General features: G+C 34.5%; 1 protein-coding gene across 1 annotated transcript; it reads left to right on the forward strand.

The window, feature by feature from the left end:
* Positions 1–791: 791 nt before the first annotated feature.
* Positions 792–1,958, forward strand: LOC132731746 (uncharacterized; the record flags this gene model as incomplete). Its single annotated transcript, XM_060717996.1, has 3 exons — positions 792–956; positions 1,184–1,349; positions 1,421–1,958. Coding segments are annotated over 3 exons (869 nt in total), but the record flags the coding sequence as incomplete, so codon positions are not given.
* Between the last annotated feature and the right edge of the window lie 13,220 nt (positions 1,959–15,178).

Here is a 15,178-nt window from a genome sequence, read left to right on the forward strand (position 1 = left end):
GTTTTTTCAGTTGGAGTTGTATTTTTTCGTTGCAGGGGCTTATGATTTATATGCTCAGGACTGTTGATTATTTTAGTTGGGTTGTAGATTTTCTGTCTTTAGTCTTTTTATTAAGATGTCTAGGGCTCTTACGTATTCAGTTGGAGTTTTTAATTTATCGTCTTGAGTGCTTATTGATTATGTGCTCAGACTCTTAGTTATTTCAGTTTTAGTTTTAATTTAAATTTTTGTTGCAGTGCTTGATTTTTTATGATGCCAGATTTGCGTTTTCTTGAGTTTTGATTTTTCTTCGTTTTGGGGTTGGGTTTTTTGATGATTTTTCGGGCTTTATTTTATTTTTGGAGTTGTAGATTTATTTTTGAGTGCTTTTATTTATATGCCAGGCTCTTTTACGTTTTTTCATTTAGGGATTTATCGTTTTTGAGTGCTTGATTGTATTGATGATGTCTCAGGACTGCTTGACGTTAATTTCAGTTGGAGTTGTAGATTTATCTGTTCGTTGTAGTGCTTGATTGTATTGATGAATGTCTCAGGACTGCTTGACGTTATTTCAGTTGGAGTTGTAGATTGATCTGTCGTTGCAGTGGTTGATTGTATTGATGATGTCTCAGGACTGCTTGACGTTATTTCAGTTGGAGTTGTAGATTTATCTGTCGTTGCAGTGCTGATTGCTATTGATGATGTCTCAGGAACTGCCTTGACGTTATTTCAGTTGAGTTGTGATTCTATCTTGTCGTTGCAGTGCTTGATTGTATGATGATGTTTCACAGGACGTGCTTGACGTTTTTCAGTTGGAGTTGTAGATTTATCTGTCGTTGCAGTGCTTGATTGTATTGATGATGTCTCAGGACGCTTGACGTTCATTTCAGTTGGAGTTGTAGATTTATCTGTCGTTGCAGTGCTTGATTGTATTGATGATGTCTCAGGACTGCTTGACGTTATTTCAGTTGGAAGTTGTAGATTTATCTGTCGTTGCAGTGCTTGATTGTATTGATGATGTCTCAGGACTGCTTGACGTTATTTCAGTTGGAGTTGTAGATTTATCTGTCGTTGTAGTGCTTGATTGTATTGATGATGTCTCAGGACTGCTTGACGTTTATTTCAGTTTGAGTTGTAGATTTATCTGTCGTTGCAGTGGTTGATTGTATTGATGATGTCTCAGGACTGCTTGATGTTATTTCAGTTGGAGTTGTAGATTTATCTGTCGTTGCAGTGCTTGATTGTATTGATGATGTCTCAGGACTGCTTGACGTTATTTCAGTTGGAGTTGTAGATTTATCTGTCGTTGCAGTGCTTGATTGTATTGATGATGTCTCAGGACTGCTTGACGTTTTATTTCAGTTGGAGTTGTAGATTTATCTGTCGTTGCAGTGCTTGATTGTATTGATGATGTTCTCAGGACTGCTTGACGTTATTTCAGTTGGAGTTTTGTAGATTTATCTGTCGTTGCAGTGCTTGATTGTATTGATGATGTCTCAGGACTGCTTGACGTTATTTCAGTTGGAGTTGTAGATTTATCTGTCGTTGCAGTGCTTGATTGTATTGATGATGTCTCAGGACTGCTTGACGTTATTTCAGTTGGAGTTGTAGATTTATCTGTCGTTGCAGTGCTTGATTGTATTGATGATGTCTCAGGACTGCTTGACGTTATTTCAGTTGGAGTTGTAGATTTATCTGTCGTTGCAGTGCTTGATTGTATTGATGATGTCTCAGGACTGCTTGACGTTATTTCAGTTGCAGTTGTATATTTATCAGTCGTTGCAGTGCTGGACCCTATTGATGATGACGCAGGAGTGCTTGACGTTATTTCCGTTGCAGTTGTGGATTTATCTGTCGTTGTAATGCTGGACCCTATTGATGATGTCTCAGGACTTATTAATTTTATTTCAGTTGCAGTTGTAGATTTATCTGTCGTTGTAGTGCTGGTCCCTATTGATGATGTCTCAGGACTGCCTTGAGGTATATTCAGTTGGCAGTTGTGGATTTATCTGTCGTTGTAGTGGCTGGGACCCTAATTGATGATGAACACAGGACTGCTTGACGTTATTTCAGTTTGCAATTGTTAGATTATCTGTCGTTGTAGTGCTGGAACCCTATTGAATGATGTCTCAGGACTGCTTTGACGTTATTTCAGTTGCAGTTGTAGATTTATCTGTCGTTGTAGGTGGCTGGACCTATTGATGATGACAGAGGACTGATTGATCGGTTATTTCAGTTGCAGTTGTAGATTTATCTGTCGTTGTAGTGCTGACCCTATTGATGATGTCTCAGGACTGCTTGACGTTATTTCAGTTGCAGTTGTAGATTTATCTGTCGTTGTCAGTGCTGGAACCTATTGATGATGTCATCAGGACTGCTTGACGTTATTTCAGTTGCAGTTGTAGATTTATTCTGTCTGTTGTAGTGCTGACCTATTGATGATGACAACAGGACTGCTTGACGTTATTTCAGTTGCAGTTGTGGTATTTATCTGTCGTTGTACCAACGTGCTGGTATCCCTATTGATGATGATCACAGGAATGCTTGACGTTATTTCAGTTGCAGTTGTAGATTTTATTATCTGTCGTTGTAGTGCTGGACCCTATTGATGATGTCTCAGGACTGCTTGACGTTATTTCAGTTGGCAGTTGGTAGATTTATCTGTCATTGTAGTGCTGGATTCTATTGATAATGTCACAGGACTGCTTGACGTTATTTCAGTTGCAGTTGTGGATTTATCTGTCGTTGTAAGTGCTGGACCTATTGATGATGTCTCAGGACTGCTTGACGTTATTTCAGTTGCAGTTTGTGGATTTATCTGTCATTGTAGTGCTGGACCCTATTGATAATGTCTCAGGACTGCTTGACATTATTTCAGTTGGAGTTGTAGATTTATCTGTAGTTACAGTCATTGAGTGTATTGATGATGTCTCAGGACTGCTTGACGTTATTTCAGTTGCAGTTGTGGATTTATCTGTCGTTGTAGTGCTGGACCCTATTGATGATGACACAGGACTGCTTGACGTTATTTCAGTTGCAGTTGTAGATTTATCTGTCGTTGTAGTGCTGGACCCTATTGATGATGACACAGGACTGCTTGACGTTATTTCAGTTGCAGTTGTGGATTTATCTGTCGTTGTAGTGCTGGACCCTATTGATGATGACACAGGACTGCTTGACGTTATTTCAGTTGCAGTTGTTGATTTATCTGTCGTTGGTAGTGCTGGACCCTATTGATATGATGTTCTCAGGAGTGCTTGACGTTTATTTCAGTTGCAGTTGTGGGATTTATCTGTCATTGGAGTGCTGGACCCTATTGATAATGTCTCAGGACTGCTTGACGTTATTTCAGTTGGCAGTTGTGGATTTATCTGTCATTGTAGTGCTGAACCTACTAATGATGTCTCAGGACTGCTTGACGTTATTTCAGTTGCAGTTGTGGTTTTATCTGTCGTTGTAGTGCTTGGACCCTATTGATGATGACAACAGGACTGCTTGACGTTATTTCAGTTGCAGTTGTGGATTTATCTGTCGTTGTAGTGCTGGACCCTATTGATGATGACACAAAACTGTTTGACGTTATTTCAGTTGCAGTTGTAGATTTATCTGTCGTTGTAGTGCTGGACCCTATTGATGATGAAACATCACTGTTTGACGTTATTTCAGTTGCAGTTGTGGATTTATCTGTCGTTGTAGTGCTAGAACCTATTGATGATGACACATGACTGCTTGACGTTTTTTCAATTGCAGTTGTGGATTTATCTGTCGTTGTAGTGCTGGACCCTATTGATGATGTCTCAGGACTGCTTGACGTTATTTCAGTTGGAGTTGTAGATTTATCTGTTCGTTGTAGTGCTGGACCCTACTAATGATGTCTCAGGACTGCTTGACGTTATTTTAGTTGGCAGTTGTTGGTTTTATCTGTCGTTGTTGTGCTGGACCCTAATGATGATGACACAGGATTGCTTGACGTTATTCCAGTTGCAGTTGTGGATTTATCTGTCGTTGTAGTGCTGGACCGTATTGATGATATCTCAGGACTTATTGATTTTATTTCAGTTGCAGTTGTAGATTTATCTGTCGTTGTAGTGCTGGATCCCTATTGATGATGTCTCAGAAACTGATTGACGTTATTTCTTCAGTTGCAGTTGTGGATTTATCTGTCGTTTAAGTGCTTAGACCCTATTGATGATGACACATGAACTGCTTGACGTTATTTTCAGTTGCAGTTGTGGATTTTTATCTGTCGTTGTAGTGCTGGACCCTATTGATGATGTCTCAGGACTGCTTGACGTTATTTCAGTTTGCAGTTGTAGATTTTTTATTTGTCGTTGTAGTGCTGGACCTTATTGGGTGATGTCCTCAGGACTGCTTGTGGTTTATTTCAGTTGCAGTTGTTAGATTTATCTGTCGTTTGTAGTGGCTGGACCCTATTGATGATGACACAGGATTGCTTGACGTTATTTCAGTTGCAGTTGTAGATTTATCTGTTGTTGTATAGTGCTGGACCCTATAGATGATGACACAGGACTGCTTGACGTTTTTTCAGTTGCAGTTGTAAGAGTTATCTGTCGTTATAGTGCTGGACCTATTTGATGATGTCTCAGAACTGCTTGACGTTATTTCAGTTGCAGTTGTAGATTTATCTGTCGTTGTAGTGCTGGACGCCTATTGATAATGTATCAGAACTGCTTGACGTTATTTTCAGTTGCAGTTGTAGATTTATCTGTCGTTGTAGTGCTGGACCCTATAGATGATGACACAGAACTGCTTGACGTTATTTCAGTTGCAGTTGCAGATTTATCTGCCGTTGTAGTGCTGGACCCTAAGGACGTTGTCTCTAGACTGCTTTTTTGGGAAACCCCGTTTTTAATTGTTGAAAAAGGGGTTTTGTTTCAAAAACTGGACTGTATGGTGATGTCTGAGGGTTTCCCTTTTAGGGCCCTACCCGTTTGATTGGGAAAGACTTTATCTTTTGGGAGTAATGTTTCTGCATTGATATGACTCATGATTAATTGTAAATTTTTTAGTTTGATTTGTTTGGGTGTCTAATCAAAATTATCGAACCCCTTTTTTATAACACACAGCTTCCCTCAGTAAAAAAAAAGGCTTTTTTTTTTTTTCATTCTGAAAAATATCATAAATTCATTAAAAGCAACAATTTGGTTTTTTTTTTTTGTTAATCTTTGCGTAATATAAAGAAAAACTAAATGCCGCTTTTTAAAAGCAAGTAAGGGTTTTGGGAAAAGAAGGGGAAACTCCTAAATTTTAAAAAAACTTTTTAAACCAAAAACATTTATGAATAAAAACTTTTTTTTTTTTATTTTTTTTTAAAACAAAGAGGAAATTTAAAAATTTTTTTAAAAAATGAAAAAAATTTCTGGTCATTATTATTGAAGCAGTTCGGTATAAAAGTTGTGCTGCATTCAATTCTGCCAAAATGTGCTTCTTCAGAGGTATAGGTATTTGTGTGAGCAACTTTGCAAGAATGTTCTTGTGTTTTTTTTCTGATTTAACATATAAGTATACAAGAAATGATAACAAATTGAAGATATTTTAATAATATGGCATCGGTTTGGTTATTTAAACACTAGTTTTTCAAAGGCCTCTTATGCCTCAGAAATTCCATTTTTTTATTTCTCAAAAACTGTTTATTTTTGGTGTCTTGTTATGGTTTCCAAAGACATACTGATTTGGTATATTCATTAACTATCTTCGGTACAAATATAATGAATTAGTATATATTGTATGGATGTCAAAATACTACTTTGTTATCATTTCGATACCTTTAGGACACATAACTGCATGTTCAGCGCTACTTCTTACATCAAACATTCGCTTAGTCCACACATGTTTGAATGTTTGATAACTTTAAAAAATTAAAAATATATAGATTTACGAGGCATAATGTGACTTTAAATAAAAAACGAGATGTCCATTTGTATTTCAGTTGATCAGGAAAACGTGTAATTTCGCCAAATGTAGAGCAATAAAAGGAAACAGCTGACTTCGTTCGAATATAGTTTCTCAATGCCAACATACCTCACAAATTTATTCTCCCTCATAAACAAGCAAGCAGCAAGCAAAAAAAAAAAAAAAAATAGAGAGAAAGATACAATAACAAAAATAAGTAAATAAAAATGAATAAATATGTTAATACAAATGTAAATAAATACATAAATAAATGCATACATAAATAAATAAACAAATAAATAAATGATTAAATGAATAAAAGAATTAATAAATAAATAAATGAATAAATGAATGAATTAATTAATAAATAAATAAATAAATAAATAAAATAAATAAATAAAATATATTTGAATAAAAAAACGAAAAAAACAACAATTAAAAAAAAAAAAAAAAAAAAAAAAAAAAACCAAAAAAAAAAACAACAAAAAAACAAAAAGAAAAAAAAAAGAAGAAAATAATCATTTATCAGATACATGAGATCAAATACTGTGATGTCTAATTCGTGCCATATATCACATACGCATTCAGATTGAAATATGGATCGAACGAATTTTAGACTTTTGTAAAAGCCATCAAGAAAACCATTAAATAAATACCCCACAGTGACACTAACCTTATTCCTACGAAAGACCGGTAGGCCATTTCAACTTCGTGAATTCACGATTTCAACTTCATATATTCACGATTTCAACTTCATGAATTCCAGATTTCATCTTCATGAATTCACGATTTCAACTTCGTGAATTCTTGAAGTTGAAATCGTGAATTCGTGAAGTTGTAATCGGGAATTCAAGAAGTTGAAATGTCCCCAACGGTCTTTCGTACTTACCCAACCTATCATTCGCTTTACCGCCAGCAGCGCACATAAATTTTACGCATGCGTTTTTATTAAAAAACGCCCCGTTTAATACAGATAATAATTCTTAAGTTTCGTCCTCCTTACCATATTTAATTTATTACAATAAAACCGTAAATTACATTTCGCTATAAATAACTACACAATCACACATATTTATGGTTCAGTCAATTTAAATGTACTTGTTCAAAATATAGCATTTGCATATTTTTCCCCAATTCAAATATCGTCCTAGGAAATGTCTATACAATTTAAAGTTAAGGTACTCGACATTCTCAGGTCTCTTTTTTTTTTGCCTGAAATAATGCATGAACTGGCTCAATCAGTAAAGCTAGAAAGTGACAATACACCGAATCCCCCCAATACTTCCCCAAAACACCCCCCCCCTCAAAAAAAAGTAAAAAAAAAAAAATAATAAAAAAAAACAAAACAAAAACAACAATAAAACACGACAACAACAACAACATCAAAAAAAAAAAAAAAAAACAAAAAAACCCAAAAAAAAAAACACGAATAAGTTAAGGGGAAAGTGAATTATAGGTAACTTCTTATTAAAAATCTAATTAACTTTTTTCTCGGTTCCGAACGAAGCAACAGATCTACTCACTTATAATTTGACTGCGTAAACATTACATGTTATTACCCCTCACTTTTTTCGTAATGCTAATTTCCCATAGGCCTCTGGGAGTTATTTTTACTGTTAATGCAAGTGAAGCACGTGACTGAGAATTTTGTACTGTTACATAGGTAACAGTATTTTTAACAGTATAAAATCTGGTCACGTGGTCTATTTTCTAAATAAAATGAAATAAAATGGCCGCCATTTTTTTCTCGATTCATTCTTATTTTCAACGCTAAACCCCGATAGGACATCAATTTCTTCTCTGAAGTAACTATGAAACTCATAAAATTTAGTTGTTTGCAACCTGGTGTGCTTTTCGCGTATAAAATATCTTTTTGTTGAATAGTCAAAAAGTGAGCATCCGTTTTCAACGGAAGTAATTGCAATGTAAATAATTATGTGTCAAACTGGAACATGCAGACGATTTAAGCATGCAACAAAGGATTATTTAACAATTTTAATCAGTGAAACATTACAGATATGGTTGACAGACAAAGGATATCATCGTTATTTTGTCAAAAACCATGCTAAGAATATTCTGGAAACAGAAGGATCAGATTTCACAGATCATAACCGTGTAAATGGGTTAGTGTTTTGTTTTCTAAACAAAAACCTAGCTTATTGTATGTTTATGATTTGCAGATATCATCAAAAAGTAGAAAAAGAAAACTTATCAAGTAGACCTAAAGTACACTTAAGACGTAAAAGGTAAGGACAGTTTAGTTATTGTTACTCTTGGTTTATTTTTGTTACAGTTAGATTTAGTTGACAATTTCATATCATCACAGTATTTTTGTTCGGGGTAATAAAATAAATAACACATGGGTTTGTGAGTAACAGTAAAAATATCATCCCTCGTAAAAATACTGTTACCCTCGGCTACGCCTCGGGGTAACAGTATTTTCCTCGGGATGATATTTTTACTGTTACCCACAAATCCATGTGTTATTTATATATTGTTAAAATATCCAATGACATAATATCTATAAGGTGTGGCATCGTATATTTTATTTATTTATTTTCAGGGAGTATCCTCAACGACTTTGTGTATAAACAATCTGGTAAGAGGTACGCAACAATTTGATTGATAATTTGTTTGTTATTTGATTTTTATGTCCATTTTTATACTCGGCGGTCCACCCACGTTATCGGCTTCCGTTGAAAACTAACCATTCTAACACGACCCGCATTTTTTCCTATTGAACATAGAAGAACCGAAAGTGTGTGTTATTATGTTATAAAATCACTGTTTGACGTTCTATATTTAGACATGTGACGTAATCATTATATACGTGACGTAACCACTAAAAAAGTGACGCGCTGACAATAAGTACAGAAACAAATCAGGCGCCATTTAGCTAACTATCATGTACGGCAGCATTTATTTGTTGATGTCGTGTTAGAATCGAAATAATATATCCAAATCGGTGATTTTATTGCTTGATAACATCACTGTTTGTCGTTCGGATGCGCATCATTATATCACTCGGGCTACGCCCTCGTGATATAATTCCCCGCATCCGAACTCCAAACAGTGATGTTATTGAGCAATAAAATCACAGTTTGGGATATATTATTTCTTAAATATAATTATCAATTACTTTGCAGGTGAAATTAAGGTCGTTGGTTTAAAATTATTGACAATTCATGCCCTAAATATCGCGGTTGGTCAGCTGGGTGTTCTTCAACTAGTAATGTTGGAAAGGCGCCATATAACACGTAACCTCTTCTGTGTATTGTGTGAGTACGACGAAAACAACCCCTCACACCGCCCCCACTCCCTAAAAAAGAATATACAAACATTAAAATTTTGAAAATTTGCTAAATTTTGTACGGTTTTATTTTGTATTAAATTTTGGACGGACAAATCTTTCGGTTATCAAACCATTAGATTTTAATATAAAACTTATCTCATTGAAAACTTTTTTTTCATTAAAACTGCAATAATTTTTTCTTTACATCAAAATTAGACATAATTGGGTTAAATCCACAAACTTAATGATTCACTGCACAATAAAATGCAAAATTATTTCGATTTCGTCATTTGAATTATTCGAATAGACCATATATCATCGACGTTTTCTTATTTTATGATACAAGGCTTAAAAAATTATACAAATGAAATAAATTCTACATACGGTCAAACCTGTTAGAAAAGACCACTTATTGACAAAGAATGTGCGTATATTTGAGCCGCGTCACGACAAAACCAACATAGTGCGTTTGCGACCAGCATGGATCCAGACAAGCCTGCGCATCCGCGCAGTCTGATCAGGATCCATGCTGTTCGCTTACCAACTCTATTAAAAGTAGAGAAACTGATAGCGAACAGCATGTATCCTGATCAGACTGCGCGGATGCGCAGGCTGGTCTGGATCCATGCTGGTCGCAAACCCACTATGTTGGTTTTGTCGTGACATGGCTCATTTATATATTCCGCTGATATTTACGGGGGAGGAACTGTTGCACGAAAGATGGAGTTCTTATGATAACTTGTCAGGAGTTCTTATGATAACTGACACGGAGTTCCTCGGAAACGCGACACATTCCGTCTGAAAGTTAGAATCACAGGTAAGAAATTCGAAATTTTTAACTTTAAATTGGGAGTTTGATATGCTAAATTAAACTCTGATGATGAAGCTTGCTTTACCTATTGTATTATGTGCCAGACAAAAACTTTATAGTCTATTTTTCATCGCCCCTTGTTTAAATATGATAGTTTTGATTAAAATTTCCAAATTACTCGCTCTTTCGTACATACTGACCTGTCCATTTGAGATCTTCTTCGTTGCTATAGTTAATTACCTAATTATAGTGGAAAGATGCAGGCCAATAACAGTATGCCTCACTGAGTTATTGTTATTACTCTGAAGTCGTCGTAGAGTTCTTATAATAACTTTTGTTACTGCCAGTGTGTTTCTTGTGCTAAGTTACGGCACGTTTAAGCGTATTTTATGAGTCAATGAGTTATAAATCATTTTGAAGCGTAGAACGCTTATCATTTGCACAAAAATTTGGTTATATAATGTTGGCTTTGGGTGTATTTCAGTTCAAGAGATATTTTCCTTATCTCAGTTTCTTGTGCTTTTTTCATTTTATATAAGCTTTGGCTTACGCAGATTTGTTGACTGAAAAAGGCTTGATGTAGAGCATTGATTTACAGGATAAAATACGCTTTGAATTCAATACTCAAGCATAATCTCTTCATGTATACATTAATTATTCCTGTCAATTTTGAACATTTAGTAAATATGTTATCGGTCTGTCGAAACAACTTAGTAATACATGGAAATAGTTTGCAGCAAAATACGAAGAAGTATGCACTACCTTTATCTAAATTTAATGAGGTTGGGGTCATCTTAAGATATTCTACGTATATTTTGATTTTTTAAAAAAGTATCATTTTTTGCCAAAGAGACGTAGAAAATTCTATGACAACGATGTGAAAATACAAAGTAAGTCTTTGATAATAGATTTGAGTCACCATAAGGTTCATGCCGTTGATTGACTATGTTCCTTTCTTTATTTAATTCATTTTAGCATCACGTGACGTACAGAAATCTCTATATTGCGGAAAATATTGCATCAAAATTCGATTTAATATCTTTAGAATCAGTCAGTAAGGGAATGAGCATGATTTGCTTTTATAATACTTTTGCAGATGTACAAAAGTAATATCATGTACCATGTGATTTCTTTACAGTAAAAACTAAATTCTTCTGTCAATGTTTGACTGACATTCCTGCTTTATAATTCAAGCTACTTTTGCTGTAATTGATGACAAAATATATTGTCGAACTTTCTGAGGAAAGCCCAACTATATATTGTCTGCTTAAGAAAGGCGGTTGCTTAAAACAAATGTAACTTGAAAAAAAGTGTAAGATTTTAAACATTTTTACATTTTTATTTACACACCAACGTACCGCATAGTAACTGAAATAGTAGTTGTCATTATAATATCGATATGCATGTCTATAATGCCAAAAAACAATAATGCCTATATATCCCTATCTTCACAAGAACAATATTGTTGGTTTACATTTCAAAGGAATCTTAAGACATAAAGCTATACGAACGGTTTACACAGAAATGACAGTTAGTGCACTCGTTCGGTTTTATAATGTTAATATGAATTCGTATAAATTAATTAGAAAAAATATTTAAAACTAAAATACGCCCAAAACCAAAATTATATATCCATTTTTTTTACGAAAGATGAGCGTACTACGATTCATAATGATTAACATACTTATTGACGTATAAAAAACGCAAAAGTGTGCTGTAACTTAGCACAAGAAACACTATGGCAGTAAAAAAAGTTATCATAAGAACTCTATGACATCTTTAGAATTATCGCAATAACTCTGTGACATTTATAGGGCATACGTATGTTAGTCGTGGCTGTGTGTTTACAACGTTCCATAATAATTAGGTAACAAGAAAATCCGTTGAATTAATATTCCTCGCCGTGTACTGGTAATCACAAACAAAACAACTGGTGACATAAGCCTTTATCTATATATTTATCATAAACAGTAATATTCTTTGTACATGATAAAAATTCAGGGCAATAACAGAGACCATAACGCAGTGTTAAATAGTATTATCTGGACATTCCCAATGAGATGTAAATTGCCTTTGTGTATCCATGGTTGCCAAAAAGTTTTGTTGAAATCAATACAGCAGTTGCAAAGAAATAGCAATATTGCTCTCTATGCATAATATGTAACCTATCAAGGGCCGTAACTCTGTGTTGAAGGGTCTGGCCTGAACAAGGCAACCCTAAACTCATCTCTTGGTATTAACGGTTTCTTTGAGGTTTAATTGAATTCCAGCCAGTAGTTGCAGAGAAGTACACGGACGGACAACGCCAAAAAAATAACCTCCTCCCGATTCCATTGGCGGGGGATAATTAAGTATGGCAACGAAGAGCACACATGGACAGGTTAATGTGTACGAATGAGCAAATAATTCGGAATTTTTACTCAAAACTACTAGATTTCAAACAAGAGGCAATGTAAAATGAACTATCAAGCCTTTTCTGACACAAACTACAATATGCAAGGCAAGCCTACTTATCAAAGTTTAATTCAGCATTACAAAATTCCTTTTAAAGATGAAAATTTCCTTTTTTCACGGAAATAAAAATGTTGAAGCCCTCGGAACTGCAGGCTTGGGCTAAAGTTGCGTCCCGCGCTACTGCAGGTGTTAATGCGCGAAAAAAAAAGGCGCATTTACACTCTATTTGGCTTAAACCAACTTCTAAAAGCGTCACAGCTAAATCTTTTTTCTTTAATCTATGAATAATCGACATTATTCTTAAACCAAAAACTATACAGATACTCCTTTTAAACCTCGGGTTATTGTGAATCAGCTTATTTTCTTGATGTGCAACACTCAAGATGGATTACTTTATTGATATCGGCATTAAGCTTCTAAAATAACATGTTAATTTATGCGAAATTTATTTTCAAGTCATGTTTATACAGACCCTAGCATGACAAGATATCTTTTTTGTGTCGCCTCTACGGAGTAGTGGCGACATATAGGGATCACTTCTCCGTCGTCTGTCTGTCCGTCTGTCTGTCTGTCTGTCCGTCCGTCCGTCACAAAACTTGTCCGGACTACTCCTCATAAACTACTGGTGCAATTTCATCCAAACTTTACAGGAATGATCAGTACCAAGTCTAGTTGTGCATATTGTCAGCATTTTCCGGTTCAATGATTTTTGTTTCAGTTATGGCCCTTTAATAATTTTTATTTTTAAAGTTTGTCGGGACTACTACTCTTATACCACTAATGCAATTTCAATGAAACTTTACAGGATTGATCTGTAGCTCAAGTCCTTGCGCATATTGCACGGGTTTCCCGGTTGAATGATTTTTGGCCGAGTTATGGCCCTTTGATAAAAAGGTGTTTTTTTCTGTGTGTTGCCAGATACGCAAAACCTTGTCAGGACTACTCCTCATAAACTACTAGTGCAATTTTATCCAAACTTTACAGGAATGATCAGTACCAAGTCTAGTTGTGCATATTGTCAGCATTTTCCGGTTCAATGATTTTTGTTTCAGTTATGGCCCTTTAATAATTTTTATTTTTAAAGTTTGTCGGGACTACTTCTCTTATACCACTAATGCAATTTCAATGAAACTTTACAGGATTGATCTGTAGCTCAAGTCCTTGCGCATATTGCACGGGTTTTCCGGTTGAATGATTTTTGGCCGAGTTATGGCCCTTTGATAAAAAGATGTTTTTTTCTGTGTGTTGCCAGATACGCAAAACCTTGTCAGGACTACTCCTCATAAACTACTAGTGCAATTTTATCCAAACTTTACAGGAATGATCAGTACCAAGTCTAGTTGTGCACTGTCCGTCTGTCTGTCCGTCTGTCACAAAATTTGTCCCAACATGAAATTGGCCATCATGAGGCGACACATGTGATTACTGATCGCTCTTGTCTTAATGTAAAACTTTTTTCCATCCACACTAATTGTTTTCGTTATCTTTTAAACAGTAAATTATAGCGGTTATAATGTATTGATTTGGGTTTGGTTTTCAAATACTGCATCACCTATGATAGTTGAAGTTATGATAATAACCCAATTTTATTTTATGCTTTTGAGTGGATTACTGTTTTATTAGTTAAAATTATATTTGATAATTTCACAGTGAAAATTATCAAAATTTATTTTATGCTTTTCAGTGGATTACTGATTTATCCGTGAAAACGATATTTGATAATTTCACAGTGAAAATTATTAAAATATAATTTTACACTTTTCAATAAGGAGACTACTTTTTAAAAGATTTTCCCCATGTGGTACCTCAATTTAATTTTTGCTTACAATTCTAACATTGTAAGGGCTGTTTAAAGAAAAGCATAGCTGAAATTGATAAACAACTTAAATTTTAAAAGCAATAAAAAGAAAAGAATCTTATTTTAATTCATTCAAATAACCAATCAACAAATATCACCTCTCTCATTTTTACAGTCTGAAAAATACACTTCCTTCCACATGCAAAACTGCTCGCATATTTAAGTATCCTACTACGAGCAATAACTGCCAGAAGAATAAGTAAACAACCCACCGTTTGTAAGACAGTCTTTCAACAATTCCATGTTTCGCTTTTGGAATGTTTATACATCTGTCAACAATTATTTATTGTCTGTAACAATCCCCATATAAGTTTTATTTCTTATAAAAAGATGTACAAATGCATGACTAACAAAACCAAATGATATCCCTTTGAATCAAACACAATTATTTTCCTCCCGTGACATACGCAACTTTTAAAAATGGCGGCCGCTTACATTACACAAAGCCTAGTCTAATATAAATTCGCCGTATGTAACGGTAATAAGGTCGGATGTTGTGTCCTTTTCTTCTATAAAAATTGTTGGTTTTTTTTGTTCTTTTTTTGTTTTCTTTTGTTTGTTAAAACAAGCGGTCATTTATATTTTGAATAAAAATAAATAATATCATCGTTATTTAACGTTGATTGTCAAACTTATTTTTTCAGCCCAAGAGATCTTTTATTTTATGAGAAATTCGACTAAATGAGGCTACCAGTGGGGAAAACAGATTTTAATATTAAAGATAATATTGAGGAAATTTCATTTTAACTTGTTTTAAGCATAAAATAAAAAGAGAATTAGTTTCTTTGTTGTGTAAGATGTAAATTTATTTCATCTCTTGAACTTTAAAAAACAATATGCTCTACTGCTTTGAAAGCTCACTCGATGAAAT

Source organism: Ruditapes philippinarum, unplaced genomic scaffold (assembly GCF_026571515.1).
Source record: "Ruditapes philippinarum isolate M1 unplaced genomic scaffold, ASM2657151v2 ctg816_1_1_1_1, whole genome shotgun sequence".
Taxonomy (NCBI): domain Eukaryota; kingdom Metazoa; phylum Mollusca; class Bivalvia; order Venerida; family Veneridae; genus Ruditapes; species Ruditapes philippinarum.